Here is a 19,213-nt window from a genome sequence, read left to right on the forward strand (position 1 = left end):
TCTTCTTTTCTTAACATTTCATGTCTTGCTCTATCACTTATTTGGTACTTACCATGGACATTAATTTTTCATGAATCTTGTCTTTCTAGCTAGACTGTATTTGAGGTTATGGATTTTTAAATCTCCACATTGCTGCATGAAAAGGAATATGATAAAAGTATATTGTAAATATTTTTAGTTAATAAGTTTTAAATAATCCTTAAATGTAATAGAAAAAATTTTCTAGTTAGTAATTAGGTGAAGAATAGGGAATAGTCTGAAGGTTGCCTGCAGGGATGAACTTCATGTCCAGTCTATTTCACCTGAAAGTTCAGACTACATTCAAACTCTGGAAGAGGAAATTAAAGCTATTGCCATCTTGTGGCCGACTTGGGCTCCAAATGATGCTAATTCAATTTTGCTATGTCAAGGGAAGGTTTTCTTTAGTTTATTGCTATAAAAGTTTACCAAGAGTAAAGGTTAAATACAATAGGCATTGGCTCAAATGAAATTGAAATATGCTTTGAAAAAAGGCTATTTTGGATAACCTTCTCATTTATTTGAATCTTATGAGTTCTTGGCTTCATCCTTCCTCCCCCACCCCCCTTTTAGGATTTTGTGAATTTATTGACTGTGGTTACAAGTGTCTTCTGCAGTCTCATGCTGCACGGACTTGGAGAGGCTGACAGTAACCCATGCCGTTTATGCCCCATCTCCCTGAATTTGTTCCCATGGCTTCCAAGCTCTGGTTGCAGCCAGCACATGGCTCCTTCTTTTGCATACCTGTTCTCTTATTGTGAGACTGTTGGCTTTTATAACCTTTCAGAGGTTGGTTAGAGTTACTGTATAGTTTTACCCAAACTTTTAAATTTATACCACAAGCTAAGCTTTTGCAGAAGTCCCACCTTAATCTAATATTGAGTTTGGGCATTTGATGACATTTACCAAATAGATGGGTCAATTTATATTACTGAATGGAGATTCAAATAATGAACAGTTTTCCTTGAGGTTAATTTTCCTTGAGGCTATGTGGGTGTGACTTGGTGTGGAGTAGGCTGGTGTGCATTTAAGGTTTGTAATCACAACCTTTGTGTATTTTTCACTTATTTTTTATTTTCCAGAGATGATGCTAGGTGGTTGATAGACCTGTAGTTCAACTTGATTCCTAGATAGAAGCTGGAGTCATCTGATACCAGAGGTAAGTGTAAAAGAAAACCTTCATTTTTACCTCATTTGGATTTCTAATCACCTAGAAAAATTTTGGGGTCAGTGTTCTTTGTGGCTGACATTTGGTAGTTGAAGAAGCCTTAGTTCTACTTTAACAGGGTTTTCCTGGTTTAGGGACAAGTAGCAGGTGGTGGTTTGCCCTTCACCAGTCAGTCATTTGCAGTTTGCCATGATGAAATGCATGTTAAGTCCGTGTTTCAGCTGATCACTCTGATTAAACACATGCTCTGAGCAGACTACAGCTAGGGCAAACACTTGGAATTGAATTCTGCTTCTTGGAATTCTTACTGGGATCTAGCCTGTGATACCAGATGATTCTTAAATCTTTGAATTATGAATTTGATCAACAAAGCACTTTGTTGTGCTTTGATCTTTTGTGATATCTCTTTGAGATAGACAGAACTAGGGTCAAGATCCTTAATCTAAAAATTCAAACACTACAGAAAAAGCACTGATAACTAGTATAATTCTGTCAACACTTACCTTGGCAGTTTTTAAACTAATCACTATTTTATTAGTCTATATATAAGGTTAAGAGTATCTCAGAGATGGTTAAATTAATTTTGTCAGGATCATATAATGCAACACTATACAGTCACTTAAAAGTTATATGATACAGGTTTATCTTTCTTTTTTTTTTGTGAGGAAGATCAAGATCAGCCCTAAGCTAACATCCATGCTAATCCTCCTCTTTTTTGCTGAGGAAGACCGGCTCTGAGCTAACATCTATTGCCAATCCTCCTCATTTTTTTTTTTTCCCCTTTTTCTCCCCAAAGCCCCAGCAGATAGTGTACGTCATAGTTGCACATCCTTCCACTTGCTGTATGTGGGACGCGGCCTCAGCATGGCCGGAGAAGCAGTGCGTCGGTGCGCGCCCGGGATCCGAACCCGGGCCGCCAGTAGCGGAGCGCGGGCACTTAACCGCTAAGCCCCGGGGCCGGCCCCAGGTTTATCTTTCTTGAAATGGAAGGGTAATCATGATACATTAAGTTAAAAACAAGTTACAGAGCAATATGTATAATCCTTTTTCTGCTTAAACATTTTTAATACTTATGTTTACTTGAGAAATTGTCTGAAAGGATATATAGATGGTTCCCGACTTACAATGGTTCAACTTATGATTTTTTGACTTTTTAATGGTGCAAAAGCAATACTCATTCAGTAGAAACCATATTTAAAATTTTGAATGTTGATCTTTTCCTGGGCTAGGGATAGGCGGTTCCATACTTTCTCGTGATGCTGGGCAGTGGCAGCGAGCCACAGCTCCCAGTCAGCCCCGAGATCACAAGGGTAAACAACTGATACGCTTACAACCATTCTGTACCCATACAATCATTCTGGTTTTCACTTTCTGTACAGTATTCCATAAATTATATGAGATATTCACCACTTTATTATAAACTAGGCTTTGTGTTTGATTTTGCCCAACCGCAGGCTAATGTAAGTGTTCCGAGCATGTTTAAGTTAGGCTAGGCTAAGTTATGATGTTTGGTGGGTTAGGTGTTTTAAATGCACTTTCAACTTAATGATATTTTCAACTTATGATAGGTTTATCGGGATGTAACCCCATCATAAGTTGAGGAATATCTGTACTCAAATACTAGGGATGATTGTCTCTAGAGTTGGGTTCTATAGGTGATCTTGTTAACCTCCATTTTTTGACTTTATTATTTTCATGTATTGTATAATTTAAAGTTATTTTAAGCAACCTAGATGGGATACGCTTGTATTCTTTACCTATGCCTACATGTTTCAGCAGAGAATGGGGTACAGAGGAGTGTGAAATATAGGAAACACAAATAATTCAAAGTAATATCAGCACTTGAAATGATTTTTTTAGCTTTTGCAGAAATGAAATTTCAGGTTACCGAAACTAGATCTGAGTCTCACTTCTTTCCCAGCCTCGAACTCTTGGGTGCTGTGAATCCTGGAAATATAATACATGAAGACAGCATTTTTCTATTATGGTAAGGCTTATGTTGAAATTGAGAAGCTCTGACGTACATAAGAATCTTTGAAAATTCAGCTTTGTGACTTCATGGCTAGCTGCTAAGGTGCTACAAATTGTATTTTTTAAAAAGTCAATTAAAGATGTTGAGAGGTAGCATAGTTATAGTAGTTATACATGGGTTCTAGAATCAGACTGGGTTCAAACCCATCCTGTCACTTAACCAGCTGTGTAACCTTGGCAAGTTTCTTAACATCTCAGTGTCTTTTAGTGTCTTTATATCTTAGAAGATGATAACAATAGTGCCTGACTCAAAGGAATTGTATTTGACTTTGAAGATTAAATTAGGTAATAAATGTGTGGTGCTTAGAACATTGTTAAGCATGTGGTAAATGCTCAATAGATGTTACCTATTTTGTCATCAGAGCCCATGTGTATATTATCTTAGACTTTGTACTACCTGGCAATTTCTGACATCTGCATAATAGGTTGTCAGAAATTCTTTGTTTTTATTGCTTCTGTACATCTTTCTGCCAATTGGCCTATCCCTCATTATCTTTACCCCTAGCACCCAAACCCTAATTTAGTTCTAGAATTAGGCAAAGTATAGTAATGAGGACTATAGTGTATATCCCTATATAATTGTTTCAATAACATTTTCTTTAATTAATTAATCTTGTTTTTGGCACTAATTTATTTATCATCTAATTCCTCATTTTGTCTGTCTAGCTGGACCAGTTGATACTTAATAGTTCTTTTAGTTCTTGAATGACTCTTTAAAAAAATTTAGATGTAGTGATTCTTATAAGAGTCACTTAATGTCTTTATTTTTATTTTTTTTTATTTTATTATTTTTTTTGTGTGTGAGGAAGATCAGCCCTGAGCTAACATCCATGCCAATCCTCCTCTTTTTTTTTTTGGTCAGGAAGACTGGCTCTGAGCTAACATCTATTGCCAATTCTCCTCCTTTTTTTTTTTTCCCCCCAAAGCCCCAGTGGATAGTTGTATGTCATAGTTGCACATCCTTCCAGTTGCTGTATGTGGGATGCGGCCTCAGCATGGCCGGACAAGCGGTGCGTCGGTGCGCACCCCGGATCTGAACCCCGGCCGCCAGTAGCGGAGCGCGCGCACTTAACCGCTAAGCCACGGGGCTGGCCCTGTCTTTATTTTTAATAAATTTTTCTTAAAATGATTGGAGATAAACTTTGATGGCTGTTCCTCTCACTGCCTGGAGCCTTAGGTAGTGGGATTTTAGTCCATCATAAATCAAAGCTGACTTGTCTTCACTCGGGGCACCATGGGATGGGTTGGCTGTCCGTTAGTGCCTTCTGATTTTTGCGGAGTCAAACAATTACAGAGCAGATGGTAATTCTAGATTAAGAAAATGTACCTGTGATTTTAAAAAAATCAAAAAAACTAATTTTAAAACATGGGGATATGGTATATGCAAACTTTGATTGCAATAGTATTTGAATAGCACTGATCTACGGCTGTAAAAGAAAGAGCTCTAGTCAACTGATTCTGGGAGTCACTGAAACATTATACTCTGAAGTCATTCATGTTTAAATTTTAAATGGTTTACTCAGTTTCTACTGAGTGCTTGTTCACACATTTCAGGACAGTATTATCTTTTTTTTTGCAGCATGAAGGTAGATGATTCTTCAAATTAAAGGCGGAAGCTGACTTTGCTCATCAGAAATGGTTTACAGAATTAACTTGCAAAAATGTAAGAGGCAGCAAAGGAAAGAGTAAAATATTTTCTTCTATCAGTCTTAGATTCTTTGCTAGATTGTAAATTCCATGAAAGAAGGATAACTTCCTTATCCCTAATACCTGGCCCAGAATAGGTACTCAAAAAATATTTGAAGTGAATTGAAATCTCCATTGATTTTTTTTTTTTTTTAAATCTCTGGAAAATGGCAACCATTTTAATGGCATTTCAGCAAGACATTTACATGGAATAACTGGGACTTAAATTACGACTGATGTAAAATGTATATATAGGTACATTAAACTATCTGGGTACCAATAAGTCTACTTAAAACTCTTAATATCTGATTATGACTTAATCCTTTAAGAGGCAATGAAGAATGACTGTCAAAACAACTTATGTATGTGAAGAATAGATATATAAAAGCTACTGATATTTAATAGGAAATCTTTTATTATGAACATTTTATTTATAGCCTTATTGGATATTTATCATTGATTTAAGTTGCATCTACCACTCAGATATGGTTAAAAAGTCATTATCTCTACTTTATATTTAATGTTGAAATATTCTCAATTGTTTTGGCTAAATTATACTTCATGGATTTTTTTGTCTTATATACTGTATTTGCATTGATAAGGGTATATTTAACATGCAAAGGGTACAAAATCCACATCCAAATATTGGAAATCTGATACACTTCACTGTGTTTTGGAATGAGATTTAATATTCATACTTAGGATAACACAAACGGTATGCAACTATAATAACTTCTATTAGAATGTGAAACCTATTTTTTAGATTAAGATTCTTCTATTAAAACAAATACAAGTATTAAATTACTTTTAGAGTAGAATGATGCTTATCAGACGCAAATTCAAAGATAATAGGGGAAAAATTATCTCTGAAACTCTCGGAGAAATGTGGTACATAAATACTCATAATATAGCTGATAGTTACTTAGAATATCTACACAGGATCAAAATCAAACTTTATGGTAAAAATATCATTTTTGAAAGGTGAAAGTAACCTGTAATTAAATGGTATAAGTGATGTGTAAGAACAAATTGTGCTGAGTTTATCCAGACTCCTTATGTTAGGAAGAATGGATTGAAGATCTATAAATGAAAAGCAAACCTTAAACCTACAGAAAAGCAAAGAATATGACATTGGAGTAGACATAAGGCCAAAAAGGAAAGATTGATAAATTTGTGTACACTAAAAGTCAAACTTATGTTTGCATGCCATATAACTGACAAAGGACTCCATATAAATCAAGAAAATGATCAAAAGATATAAACGGGCAATTCACAGATGAGGATCCCTGAGTAGTCATTCACATGAAAAGATACTTATTCTCACTAGTAATGAAAGAATTGCACATCAAAACATTGAGATACCATTTCACTGCCATCGGATGGGCACAAATGAAAACAAAACAAAGCAAAAAAACCTGACACTTCCACATGTTGCTGAGTCTGGAGTGTGGGCTCTCAGCTTTCCTGGTGGCAGTGAAATCTGTTATTTGGAGAATGGTTTGGTGACATCTAGTTTATTTGAAGATGCTTATACACTAACCCAGTCTCTGGGTATTATATTCTATTCATACCTAGACATGTGTACTCAAGGAGATGTACAGAAAGTTCATTGCAGTATTGTTTTTAATTGTAAAAATCTGGAACTAATGTCCATTAGAAGAATGGATAAATAAATTGTGGTGTATTTGTAGTATTTGGCTGTTAAAATGAATTAATAGAAAGTATGTGTATTAACTTGACTCATTAACTTTGAGACTATATCTCAAAAATAATGAGTTAAAAAATGTCCAAGTGATATGTGCTGTGTGATAAGATTTAGTACTTTTAGAACATGCAAAACAAAGATGTATACACATACACTAATAGTGTAAAAGCATGCATGAGAATGATAAATACTAAAATCTGGCTTGTTTACCTCCAGAGAGGTAGGAGGAAATTGGGATTGAGCTGTACACAGGGGAGGCTTCAATTGTATCTTAATGCATTATTTCATTAAAAAATATCAAATGTGAGAAAGATTTGGGTGTATTTAAGCTGAGTGATGGTCATTCTCCACATATTGTTGATATGCTTGATATTTAATAATAAAAACCAGTATTTTAAAAAACTCTTTTTGGTGGATGGGTTTTTGTATCCCAGCCTTCAATGATTTCAGTGGTCTCATCTCCAGGAGCACCCTAGAAAAGCCAGTTAAGGGTTTGTCTATGCTATGAGAGAACAAGACACATACCACCAAGAAGCAGGTTAGGTCATTTCCTGGTGTTCCAGACGACTGGGATATTAAGACTTTGTAGCTCCCTCCCTTTTTTTCTATCTGGCAAAAGATGTTGGCCAAAAAAAGAAAAAGAAAAAAAATTATGTATATATATATATAAAGGAATAGGCTTTTAGCCAACTGTTGGAAGTTGGAAACTGATTTAGAGAGAAAATGGTGTGGGGAACACTAAGGTTTTGGGAATCGACAGGATCATCTTGAAGCAGGAAGGGATCACACTGCAGTGCAAAGGTCATTTGGCTAGAAACACCAAGTTAGGTACTGGTCGAATTGGAATGTTTTGTGTTTATAACTTTAAATAAGATTGTATCCTTTTATTGTCCTTAAAGTAGTATTTCTTAGGAAATATTTTAGGAAATGTATACAAAGATCACGATGGCCCTTTCTAATTACTGTGAGCAAGTTTCAAACAGACAAAAAACTAGCAGAAAGTTGTTTAATTAGGTCAGGTTTTTGTCTGAAGGAGAAAGGTTTAGTATTACAGATTCACAACCCACAAAGGGGTTTGCAGGGCTGGGTGTCCACTGTGTTGCTGATTTATTGGACTGTATCTGTTACGAATTCATACTGGGGTCACATCATCTGGAACGGTGGCTACGAAAGACAGCATTGAGGCTTATATCCCGAGGACCCCTCAAGCCCTCCTCCTCAGCTTCATTTCTAATGTGAATTCTAATAGACTAATATAGACTGAGCAGTAAGCACAGAACAGAAAAGAAAGTAAAACGTACAAACATTTAAACAATTACAAGCAGGTCCAGGTGAGCACACAGGCAGACGAACTCAAAAAACCTATGACACCAATCCTATCGCTTCATTTCAAGCACTGTAATGAATGTTCATAATGCAGATTTCTAAATCAAGGAAAGTTCTGTTTTCTTTAAATGTATACAGAGGATGTGTAAAACCTGGAAAGATGTCTACTTCAAAACGGATAAAAAAATGAAACGGCAGAATCTACCTCAACGTGGAAGGGATAGCTGTCCAATTATAGGTATCACACGATTTATGCGAATTCTTCCTGAAACTACTTAGAAAGCCTGCACTGCCCAGCCGGTGGGTACTCCCCAAATTTTCCCAGGACAAACACCTGCGTGTACTCAGAGGCCGGGGCTCAAGCCGGCCCTGCTGACTTCTCAACTGCCCCCCTCTGCTCTTACTCAGGACACTTTGACCTCAAATATTACACCCACGATAGCTAGGATGTTACTCTCGTGCCAGTCGAGCGCTGAAAAGGGCACACAATGACACTATCTGCAGGGCTCCCAAGTGGGAAACCTAGGCCAGTCTCAGATAGTTTCGCGCCCTCAGCGTCTCAGACTCACGTACCCGGTGGACGCGCGGCCGGAGTCCGGGTACCACTACCCGGCGAGTCCCAGGATCCTGAGCGGCCGGAACCCCCCGCCCCGACCCGGCAGGCCCCGGGAGGACTCTGCGCATGCGCTCTCCGACGCAGTGGCGGCGTGCGTAGCGAATCCTCGCTCCTCACGGAGCTGTAGAGGCAGCGGCGTTTTCCCGCGCTTTTTCTCGGCGCCTCAGGTTGGGTATTGTTAGGTATTTTGTTTGTATTATTATTGTTATTATTTTTTCTGTCAAGCGCAGAAAGCGGGCCCAGAATTCCAGAGTGAAGTTTCTGTGAGTCTAATTCTCAAAAACTTGGCCCTCGGTAATTTGGACAGCTCATTGTATTGGCCCTTTCCCCACCTCGTGGAAAATTTGGAATTAGCTGTGCCTCTCGCTCTGCCGGAGGAGGGTCTCAGCTTCAAAACTGTTCTCAGCCCTTCTGCTTCCCCTGTGCCCATTACCCTCTTGAGACAAAATAGGCCTCAGATCTCCAGCTGCCAGGTGCCATATGCCTGTGGAGATCACTCCGTGGGGACTTTTGGGGTAAAAGTGTCAGAACGTCCTTATCATCCCTGTGACCAAGGCAACATTATTGATAGATTTGTCAGTTGATAAATGTGAACATTTTTCTTTGGTGTTTAATTGGTGTGTTGCTATTATTTTATGCAGTATGTGACTTATTTTGGTTTATCCAGAATATTGCTGCCCAATTTGGGTTAATAAGACTCCAGTGAGAGCAGGCACGATATTGAAAAGTAACTTGAGTATTTATATAGTTTTACAAATGTTTTAAATAGAAGCGTAGCATTGAATAGTATTTATATTAATAGGTGAATTATTTAATTGGTGATAAAAAATCTGCTTTTAAACAGATTTTCAGGCTTCATAATGGTCGATTACTTGAATGAATTAGGTTAGTTTCCGTTGAATACTATCAGGTTACTACTCTTTTTTAGTCAAGGCAACACAGGTAAAGAATCTGAGAAATCAGCATATATGAAAAACCTAAAAATGTAACTTAAAATACTTTGCACTAAAGAATGGCTAAAATCAGTGCCTGGACTTTTATATCTGCCAAGTGTGAGAAGTGATACTAAAATATTCTAGCAAACTATGAATGGGTAATAAATTTGGATTTTTGTTTAGATATTGAGGAATGGCAGATGCACTTATTTTGTTTCTATTTGTTTGTACTTTGTAAATGTTCTTAAACTTTTTTTCCCATGTACGTATTACTTTTGATTTTAGTAAGATTTGGAACCACCTGTCTTTAACTCTTTCGTTAAAAATTTTTTTCATAGCCTGTGTAGTGATTTGCACCGAGAAGGAGCACAATTAATATTGTTGAGTGACTGAAATGAATATGATCATAATAAATACAAAAACAAAATAAAATGTCCATTATTTTGTCATAAAATAAAAGCACGCTTCGTTATTTACTTATTTGATTTTCACTGCGATTTGACTTATTTGACCTTTTCATTTACCCCTTATTAGGATTCTCTTCAGCATCTGGAGAGCCCACCGTCTGTTATGTCTTTGTGTGAAGACATGCTGCTTTGTAATTATCGCAAGTGTCGCATCAAACTCTCTGGTTATGCATGGGTCACTGCCTGCTCTCACATCTTCTGTGATCAGCATGGCAGTGGTGAGTTTAGTCGTTCACCAGCTATCTGCCCTGCCTGCAATAGTACCCTTTCTGGAAAGCTAGATATTGTCCGCACAGAACTCAGTCCATCAGAGGAATATAAAGCCATGGTATTGGCGGGACTTCGACCAGAGATTGTGTTGGACATTAGCTCCCGAGCACTGGCCTTCTGGACATATCAGGTTAGTGCTTAAGCTAGTTTCTCTGAGAGTATGATTTGAGGCATATATGGAAGCTTCTAATATTTTTCCTTCACTGTGTTTGTATTTATTTTTTATGAATGTATGGAAAACTTTCTTTTTAATAAATTTCCTTTTTTTCCAAAAGTAATATGTTTATTGTTGAAAATCCAAAAGGAAGAAAATAAAAAACCACCTATAATTCCATCACTCAGATATAATCATTGTTGGTATTTTTGTTTGTATATTATCAGACTTTTTCTGTGCATAAATATATATTTTGTATATATATTTTGTGTGTACAAAAATAGGATAATACCATACATACTGTTTTTGTGGCTAGGTAAAGTTGATAATTTTTATGGCTATTATGAATATTTTATTAAATATTTTTCATTATAATAATGGTTGCATTGTATCATAATTTATTTCCAAGTTATTTAAAAAATGCTGTGATGAGCATTCTTATCATCAAATTCACATCCTTAATTATTTGCTAAGATTCAATTCTTGAAAGTGGATAAATACCTTTCAAAATTTTAAAAATTGCAGTATTTTTAAATTGCCCTCCAGTTAGACCATATCAATTTGTGTTCCCTTAAAAAGTGTGTGAGCGTGCTTAGTTCTCTATACTTTCTACTCACCAATGAGATATTAGTAAAATGGAATCTCATTGCTCTTTAAATATGCATTTCTTAGATGACTTTTAGATGAATACATTTTTAAGTATTTTTAATGTATTTTTCTTTTATGAAATTCCTGTCTCAGGAATTTTATTGATTTGTAAAAATTCTTGATATATACCTAACTCATATGTTGCAAGAAATTTTCTCTATTTTCACTTATCTTTTCTTAGTCTTCATTGATTTTTTTGACATACAGAAGTTGAAAATTTTTATGTTTTCGATGTAATCATAATTTTAATGATTGCATTGTATTGTAATTTGTTTCTAAGTTATTAAAAAAGACACTGTGATGAGCATTCTTATCGTCAAATTCACATCCTTAACTCTTTCTCTTTATGATTTCTGCCTTTGATGCCTTCTTAGAAAGACCTTCTTGTGGAGACGTTTAATCGTGTCCTTGAGTATATTGTTATATTTTGTATAAGCATTTATAATAATTCTTCTCAAAGGTTCTATTTGTCATCCATCAAGTAAATATTTTCATTATATTTTTCTGGGTAAGGCGTTCCTTTTTATATCTTCCTGTATCTTCTTATACTTATCTTTATTGTATTCTTTATATTATATTGTAATTACCTATATACTTGTTTATCTCCTTTAGTTGGGAGACTTCTTTAGGTCAAGTTTTGATTCCTGTATATCTCTGGGTCTTCAGTGACCATGATAGTTAACTGATCTTAAGTAATACTTATTGACTGAATAAATAGACACTGTATCTTAAAGTAGGTTCCTATTTGAGGGGTAGTATTGACTGAACATGTTATGTGTGGTATTGTTTTCATCTTTTGAGGTATGGTGGAAACTAGTGAATAAGTTAGTAAGGTAGCCAGAAATGAATTTTTCTTTACTTCATTTATTCATTTTTCTCCTGTTTAGTCATTCAACATGTATTTTTCGAGTACCAGGAAACATTTATATTTCATGTAGCTTCTTAGGTGCTGTGTATACGATAATGAACAAAACATATGAGCTTCAAGGAGGCTATGGTTTAGTGGTGATAAAGATTAAAAAAAAAAACAACCGAAAACAGACATTTACAATACATTTTTAATGCCTACAATGATAAGGGAAGTGCAGAGTGCTATGGGACCACATAGTAGGGACAGGTAATCTAGACTTGATGGAGTTACATCACACTGTAGAATGGGGAAATTAAAAATGGTTAAAAAAAAAAAAAGGAGAGTGCTCATATTTATCTTTCTGTCAATATTCAAAGGGCAGTGAATCCAAAGATAAGCCAAAATTGGTTTCTGTGTGTAGTAATTGTCTATTGATGTGTAACAAGCTTAGTGGCTTGAACAACAAATTTAGTGGCTTAAAACAACACACATTTATTATCTTAGTTTCTGTGGATCAAGACTCCAGGTAGGGACTCTGCTTAGGGTCTCACAAGGCTGCAGTCAAGATGTTGACAGGGCTGCAGTCTCATCTGAACCTTGAGTGGGGGAGGGTCTTCTTCCAAGCTCACATCGTTGTTGGCAGCATTCACTTCCTAATGGAGTATCAGACTGAGGGCCTCGTTTTTTTGTTTTTGTTTTTTTAAATGGACTTTATTTGTTAAGCAGTTTTAGGTTCATAGCAAAATTGAGAAGAAGGTACAGAGATTTCGCATACGTCCCTTGCCCGTCGCACATGCATAGTTTTTTCTATTATCAACATCCCCCACCAGAGTGGTACAATTGTTATAAATGATAAACCTACATTGACACATTGCTATCACCCAAAGTCCATAGTTTACATTAGGGTTCTCTCTTTATGTTGTACATTCTGTGAGTTTGGGCAAATATATAACGACATATATCCACCATGATAGTATCATACGGAGTAGTTTCACTGCCCTAAAAATCCTGTGTGCATCACCTGTTCATCTCTCTTTCCCTGAACCCCTGGCAACTACTGGCCTTTTTATTGTCTTCATAGTTTTTCCTTTTCCAGACTGCTACATAATTGGAATCATACAGTTTGTAGCCTTTTCAGGTTGGCTTCTTTCACTTAGTAATATGCATTTAAGTTTCCTCCATGATTTTTCATGGCTTGATAGTTCATTTCTTTTTAGTGTTAAATAATATTCCATTGTTAGATGTACTAGTTTATTTATCCATTCACCTACTGGAGGACATCTTGTTTGCTTCCAAGTTTTGGTAATTATGAATAAAGTTGCTATACACATCTGTTTGTAGGACATAAGTTTTTAGCTTCTTTGGGTAAATACCAAGGAGCACTATTACTGGATTGTATGGTAAGAGTATGTTTACTTTTGTAAGAAACTGCCAATCTATCTTCCAAAGTGGCTGTAACATTTTGCATTCCTGCCAGCAATGAATGAGAGTTCCTTTTGCTCCACATCCTTGCCAACATTTGGTTTGTCAGTGTTCTGGATTTTGGGCATTCTAACAGGTGTAGTAGTATCTCATTGTTGTTTTAATTCGCATTTCCGTGATGACATTTGATGGGGAGCATCTTTTCATATCTGTGTATCTTTTTTGGTGAAATGTCTATAAGGTTTTTGGCCCATTTTTTAATTGGGTTGTTTGTTTTCTTATTGTTGGGTTAAGAGTTCTTTGTATAAGTCTTATCAGATATGTCTTTTGCAAATATTTTCTCTCAGTCTGTGGCTTGTCTTTTCATTCTCTTGGCATTGTCTTTCGCAGAGCAGAAATTTTTAATTTTAATGAAGTCCAGTTTATCAGTTCGTGATTTCATAGATTGTGCCTTTGGTGTTGTATCTAAAAAGTCATCACCAAACTCAAGGTCATTTAGATTTTCTCCTGTGTTATCTTATATGAATTTTGTAGTTTTGTGTCTTACATTTAGGTCTGTGACCCATTTTGAGTTCATTTTTGTGAAGGGTGTAAAGTCTGTGTTTAAATTCATAGTGACCTTAGTATTTTTCTGGCTACTGCACAGAGGCTGCTCTCCATTGCTTGCCTTTTTGGCCTTCCCATAGGGCTGCTTGCTTCCACAAAGCCAGCAAGAGAGAGAGTGTGCTAGTAAGACAAACTTTATATTGTTAAGTAATGTACTCATGAAGTGACGTCCTGTCATATTTCCTGTATTCTAGTCACAGGTCCTGTCCACACTTAAGGAGAGGATATAAGTACCAGGAGGCAGGAATAACTGGGGGCTATCTTATCTGTTCTCCATACTATGGATTACTTGGCATATAGGATTATATTTCTTAAAAACCTTTGGACTACATGTCACTTGTTAAGGTTAGACAAAAACTCATTTCTTTTGTTGGTATAATGGTAGTGGTTTGAGAGTATTCCTCCAGATGTTTTTTTTATGTATTTAGTGACATAACCTATTATTTTCTATAACTGTCCTGTTCTACATCCTGCTTGCTTCTTAACCTGGTTCGAAATGTTAAAGTAACAACATCCTAGTGTAAGAGTCTTTCTTTTCTTTTTGTATTTGTATAAAGTTTTACAATATATAACTTTATATTTAATAAACATCTTAAAAATCTTTCTTTTTTCTCTTGGGACAGGTACATCAGGAGCGTCTCTATCAAGAATACAATTTCAGCAAGGCTGAGGGCCATCTGAAACAGATGGAGAAGATATATACTCAGCAAATACAGAGCAAGGATGTAGAATTGACCTCTATGAAAGGGGAGGTCACCTCCATGAAGAAAGTGCTAGAAGAATACAAGAAAAAGTTCAGTGACATCTCTGAGAAGCTTATGGAGCGAAATCGCCAGTATCAAAAGCTTCAAGGTCTCTATGATAGCCTTAGGCTACGAAACATCACCATTGCTAACCAAGATGGTACCCTCGAACCATCCATGATCACGCAATCTGGTGTTTTTGGCTTCCCATTAGGTAAGAAAGGACATGTAATATCCAATATCTGTTCTTTAAATCAGTGATTTTTCACACTCTGCACAGTTCCAAGCAGTCAGTGGGGACTCCAAAGGCCTACAATGGTGGTAGGCTCTAGGTTCTTCATCCATGTCTCAACCTGTACATCATTGCTTTTGTCTATTCTATTTGCTTACGTTTAAGTTACATCTTGAATTTGAACAGAGAGTAAATCTCTCCAAAATAAAAGTTTGAAAATTGCTACTTTAAATGAAAAGCTGTTTAGTTGTGGTAATAATAATAATATTAGCTGCCATTTATTGATTCCTTAGTGAGTGCTAAGCACTGTTATAATTTTACATGTATTCATGTTTTTAGAAAATTTTTATAAAACTTTATGAGATAGGTATTATTATTATCCCTATTTACAGATGAGAAAATTGAGACACAGAAAGTTTAAGTAAATTAGTCAAGGTCACAGAGCTATCTTTAGAGCCCACACTCTTAACCATTTGCTATCCTCCAAGAAGGCCATATTTTAGTTGCTTTCAAATGGCAATACGGATTGCACAGTTCTTTTCTTAAGTAACTGGCAGTTGTCTGGTTGGTTGGTTTTTTTTTTTTAATTCGTTCATCCATTCATCAAATACTTATCAAACATGTTTCATTTGCTAGGCTGCTAGGCATAATCCTAGGCGATGAGAATATAAAGAATATCCAGATAGGATTCCTGCCCTCTGGAAGTGCCCAATCTAGGCTGATACAACTCTTTTCTGCTTATTTGGTGCCTTGACAGATGCAATGAGTCTCATATCTCTTCCTGACTTCTCCCTTTTATGGTACTTTTGATATAACAGAATCCAATAGATTTTTACTATGCTATCAATATAAAGTGTTTTTGGCATACAAAAAAGTGAATCATCTTGTGCTGGCTTTTCCAAAATACTCATTTTTGAATTTTGTTATAGGCTGAGGAAAAAGATTTAGTGGAGGAGATGATGTCCTAGAAAAGGCATGAAGTAATGTGATGAGGAATATCAGATATAAGAACTGAAACAGAAACAAGTTTCTGCTTGACTTTTAGTTAATCATGTATTATAATTTAGTCAATCAAAGTGTTATTGTATATTGGCATTGTAGATGTTCTTATTTTTTTCTTGTCACTGTCTACACTTATTTTGATTTCTTTCATAGTCACTAATTCTTTCCTGTCCTTTTTTTTTGCACACTTACTTTTTTACTTTTACTTCTTGCTACCATTGTTGGCTTGAAGCAGATGTAGTCAGCATTCCACTATAGTTACATGTTCCCTTTAAAACTTGCAGAAGCCAAGGAAGGGTTCAGTGGAAGTTGTTAAATGCTGATTTAATCAAATCTATTGTTTGATTTTTCTTAAGACTAGTCTAATTGATCTTGGGTCATGAATATGTGCCAGGTTTTCATAGTTGTCATATATTTTCTAGAGTATTTATGGCAATCTTTTAAAAAACATTTGTTCTTAAAGAACCTGGGACAAAAGGTTTTACACACACACACACACACACACACACATATATGATATTCCTTTGAAGTAGATTAAATAGATAACGAATAAAATTATGATATTGTAAATTATAGCTCTACTAAAAACATATTTCATTGTGTCAAATTACTTTTGGTCATGAGGTAATGGCTGTCATTGGAAACTGCGTCACAGAAGAAGGTCAGTATATACTGTGATAGGGGGAAGGGGCCATCATAGGCCTTTACTTTATCCAACATTAGGCTTATATTTTATCCATCTCATAGGAGTTGAGTTCTATTAAAATATTTATTGAATGAATTTTGTCTTTTTGTTCTTAAAGATCTATAAGAAAATAGATGCTTAAATTTTTCCCCTATTTTTTTTGTAGGGAACAACTCCAAGTTTCCTTTGGACAGTACACCAGTTCGAAATCGGGGTGGTGGAGATGGAGATTTTCAGTTCAGACCATTTTTTGTGGGTTCTCCCACAGCACCTGAACCCAGCAACAGCTTTTTTAGTTTTGCCTCCCCAAGTCGTGAATTAGAGCAGCAGCAAGTCTCTAGCAGGGCCTTTAAAGTAAAAAGAATTTAGCTCACTTTACAGAATGTTTCTCTGTTCACTTTCACTGATTTCATTTAGCAAATAATCTTTGTTCTAGTTAAGAGTCACCAACCTCCTTGTGGTATTAAAAGTTGTCTTCACATTTTCAACTTATAAGAAACTCAGTGGCAGTGGGGGAATGGCTTTAGAGTTTGGTTTCTTTTTCTGTTTCCATTCCAAAAGGGATGAGCATTTTATTAAACTCACTTTGACTGTGAACTGTTGAGTTTTCAACCATAGTGAAAAGGTTACAATATTATTGGGAGTTTTGTAGATCACCATTTGTTTCTGTCTGGGATGTTTCTGACTGAGCTATGTACTTATGCATATGTATATAAGTACCCATGTTATATGTCTACATGTCATTTTGGGTTCTGGTATTTATGCATATACGTATATGTGCTCCTTTACATTGGTATTTTGCTGTATTTGCCAGTAGATTTATGTGAACATTTTGGTCTCAGGAAATGGCAGGTGAGTCTGTAGCTTGTTATTTGGGTGTGTACATTTATTTGCATATGTTTATGTATTTGCCCTTGTATTAACTTGTTTAGAGGTGTGCTTATGTCAGTGAATGAGAGTACAATTTGATGCATATATGTTCAGTTCCTATTTCTGTTTAAAAATAATTTACATTGATAAAGTCATTTTGTAAAGTTGATTTTTTGGCATTTATTTTAAAATAAAATTACTTCTTTCTCTACCCTTTTGCCAGCTGTTGCCTTGTGTCTACTTATTTAGGAATGTACTTCTACTGCAGACAACTTACCAATATGTTATTGATCTCAAGAGATTATATTAATTAAAATACTTTTAAAGCTTTATTTCCTGTTTTCCTTTATTAAATAGTGAGCAGTTCTGACTACCGTCACAGATAACTTATTTAAAAAATAGAGCCAATAAAGAAATTTGAAGGACACGTTCAGTAACTTTATGTCCTGTTAGAGGCAAGACTTGAAAGCATACTGGTTGCGGAAGCAGAACATTTGGATTCTAATTATATTTTTTTCCTGTATGTTGGTTTGACGAGTTTAAGTTTAAACTTTCTGGGCCTTTCTTTCTATATCAGTAAAATAAGGGATTGAATTAAATTATCCTTACAGGCTTTTCTAACTCTTAAATTTTATGATTTATCCTTATTGGTTTGGGAGGAATTACAATGGAATTACCCTAAATGCTAAATCCCATTGTTTTTTAGGTAATAAAGTCATACTGAAATCATTTGAGGATATTTATATTTAGTCATTGTAGAAAGGCTAGTGAATACCCTTGCTTTACAGAATTGAATAGCAAACACGAAATGTTTTCTTCCTTAGAAGTATAGAATATAAAATCTCTTCAAAAATATTTTTTACTGTACCCCAAAGTTAAAATGGTGTCTGAGAAAGAGGATGAAAATTCTTAAGTTTTAAAATATCCCTCCGTATTTCAAAGCTAATCACACAGATTTTATAGATTACAATACAAAGTATTTTTCTTCCCTATGCAGTTTTAAATTTTGTTGGAAAATAGTTTGAGGAAATAATTTTATGTACATTCATGATTTCTGCCTTGAATCTTTGCTTCTTTCTTTGTTACGTTCACAGAAGCAATTTGAAGTACAAGTAAGCTATAATTAAAACTAAAAAGTAAGAAGAAACTTGAAGACTATTACATGCTACTTCTTTTTTTTTGGTGAGGAAGATTGGCCCTGAGCTAACATCTGTTGCTAATCTTCCTCTTTTTGCTTGACGAAGATTGTCACTGAGCTAACATCTGTGCCAATCTTCCTCTATTTTGTATGTGGGACGCTGCCACAGCATGGCTTAATGAGCAGTGTGTAGGTCCGTGCCTGGGATCCAAACCTGCAAACCTTGGGGCACTGAAGCAGAGAATGTGAACTTAACCACTGCAGCACTGGGCTGGCCCCTACATGCTACTTTTTAAAAAGTTATTTATTGAAGAGTTTTAATACATTCACATGGTACAAATTCAAAACGTACAAAAAAGCCATACAGTGAAAAGTCTCCCTTTTCAGTCCTGTGCCCCCAGCTGCTCACTTCCCCTTTCTGGAAGCAATTACTGTTGCCAGTGTCTTGTGGCTCTTTCAGAGATAGTCCATGTGGACGGAAATAATTTTTTATTTAGAAATTGTTTGTTTTTGAATAGGTAATACATGTACCTGATAAAAAATTCAAAGTGTACACAGTGAGAAGAATTTTCTTTGCCCATTGACAACTCTCAGTCCCCCTGTTTCCCTCTCCAGAGACAGTCAGTGTTTCTTATATATCC

At 35.7% G+C, this 19,213-nt stretch overlaps 1 protein-coding gene and 2 non-coding genes across 7 annotated transcripts; all 3 read left to right on the forward strand.

Moving 5' to 3' along the window:
• The first annotated feature begins 1,102 nt into the window (after positions 1-1,102).
• Positions 1,103-17,645, forward strand: CCNB1IP1 (cyclin B1 interacting protein 1). 5 transcript variants are annotated; one of them, XM_058541081.1, is made up of 7 exons: positions 1,103-1,177; positions 3,108-3,173; positions 4,797-4,880; positions 8,073-8,717; positions 10,020-10,352; positions 14,526-14,859; positions 16,731-17,645. In XM_058541081.1, the coding sequence occupies exons 5-7, from the start codon at positions 10,056-10,058 to the stop codon at positions 16,931-16,933; spliced, it is 834 nt and encodes a 277-aa protein (XP_058397064.1). In that variant the 5' UTR covers positions 1,103-1,177; positions 3,108-3,173; positions 4,797-4,880; positions 8,073-8,717; positions 10,020-10,055; the 3' UTR covers positions 16,934-17,645. The 5 variants fall into 5 exon arrangements, with proteins under 5 accessions (XP_058397064.1, XP_058397065.1, XP_058397063.1 ...); XM_058541082.1 differs by lacking the exon at positions 8,073-8,717 and having other exon boundaries at positions 3,047-3,173; XM_058541080.1 differs by lacking the exon at positions 8,073-8,717.
• Positions 1,368-1,444, forward strand: LOC131406675 (small nucleolar RNA SNORD126). Its single transcript, XR_009220301.1, has one exon. It is a non-coding gene; the product is annotated as a small nucleolar RNA SNORD126 (small nucleolar RNA).
• On the forward strand, positions 4,361-4,507 carry LOC131406672 (small nucleolar RNA SNORA79). The gene has a single exon (XR_009220298.1). It is a non-coding gene; the product is annotated as a small nucleolar RNA SNORA79 (small nucleolar RNA).
• Positions 17,646-19,213: the final 1,568 nt, after the last annotated feature.

This window comes from Diceros bicornis, chromosome 5 (assembly GCF_020826845.1).
Source record: "Diceros bicornis minor isolate mBicDic1 chromosome 5, mDicBic1.mat.cur, whole genome shotgun sequence".
Classification (NCBI taxonomy): domain Eukaryota; kingdom Metazoa; phylum Chordata; class Mammalia; order Perissodactyla; family Rhinocerotidae; genus Diceros; species Diceros bicornis.

Coding starts and splice junctions, on each gene's coding strand:
- CCNB1IP1 (XM_058541079.1), top strand. Junction 10,353..14,525: donor TGGCCTTCTGGACATATCAG/GTTAGTGCTTAA, acceptor CTCTTGGGACAG/GTACATCAGGAGCGTCTCTA. Junction 14,860..16,730: donor TGTTTTTGGCTTCCCATTAG/GTAAGAAAGGAC, acceptor TTTTTTTTGTAG/GGAACAACTCCAAGTTTCCT.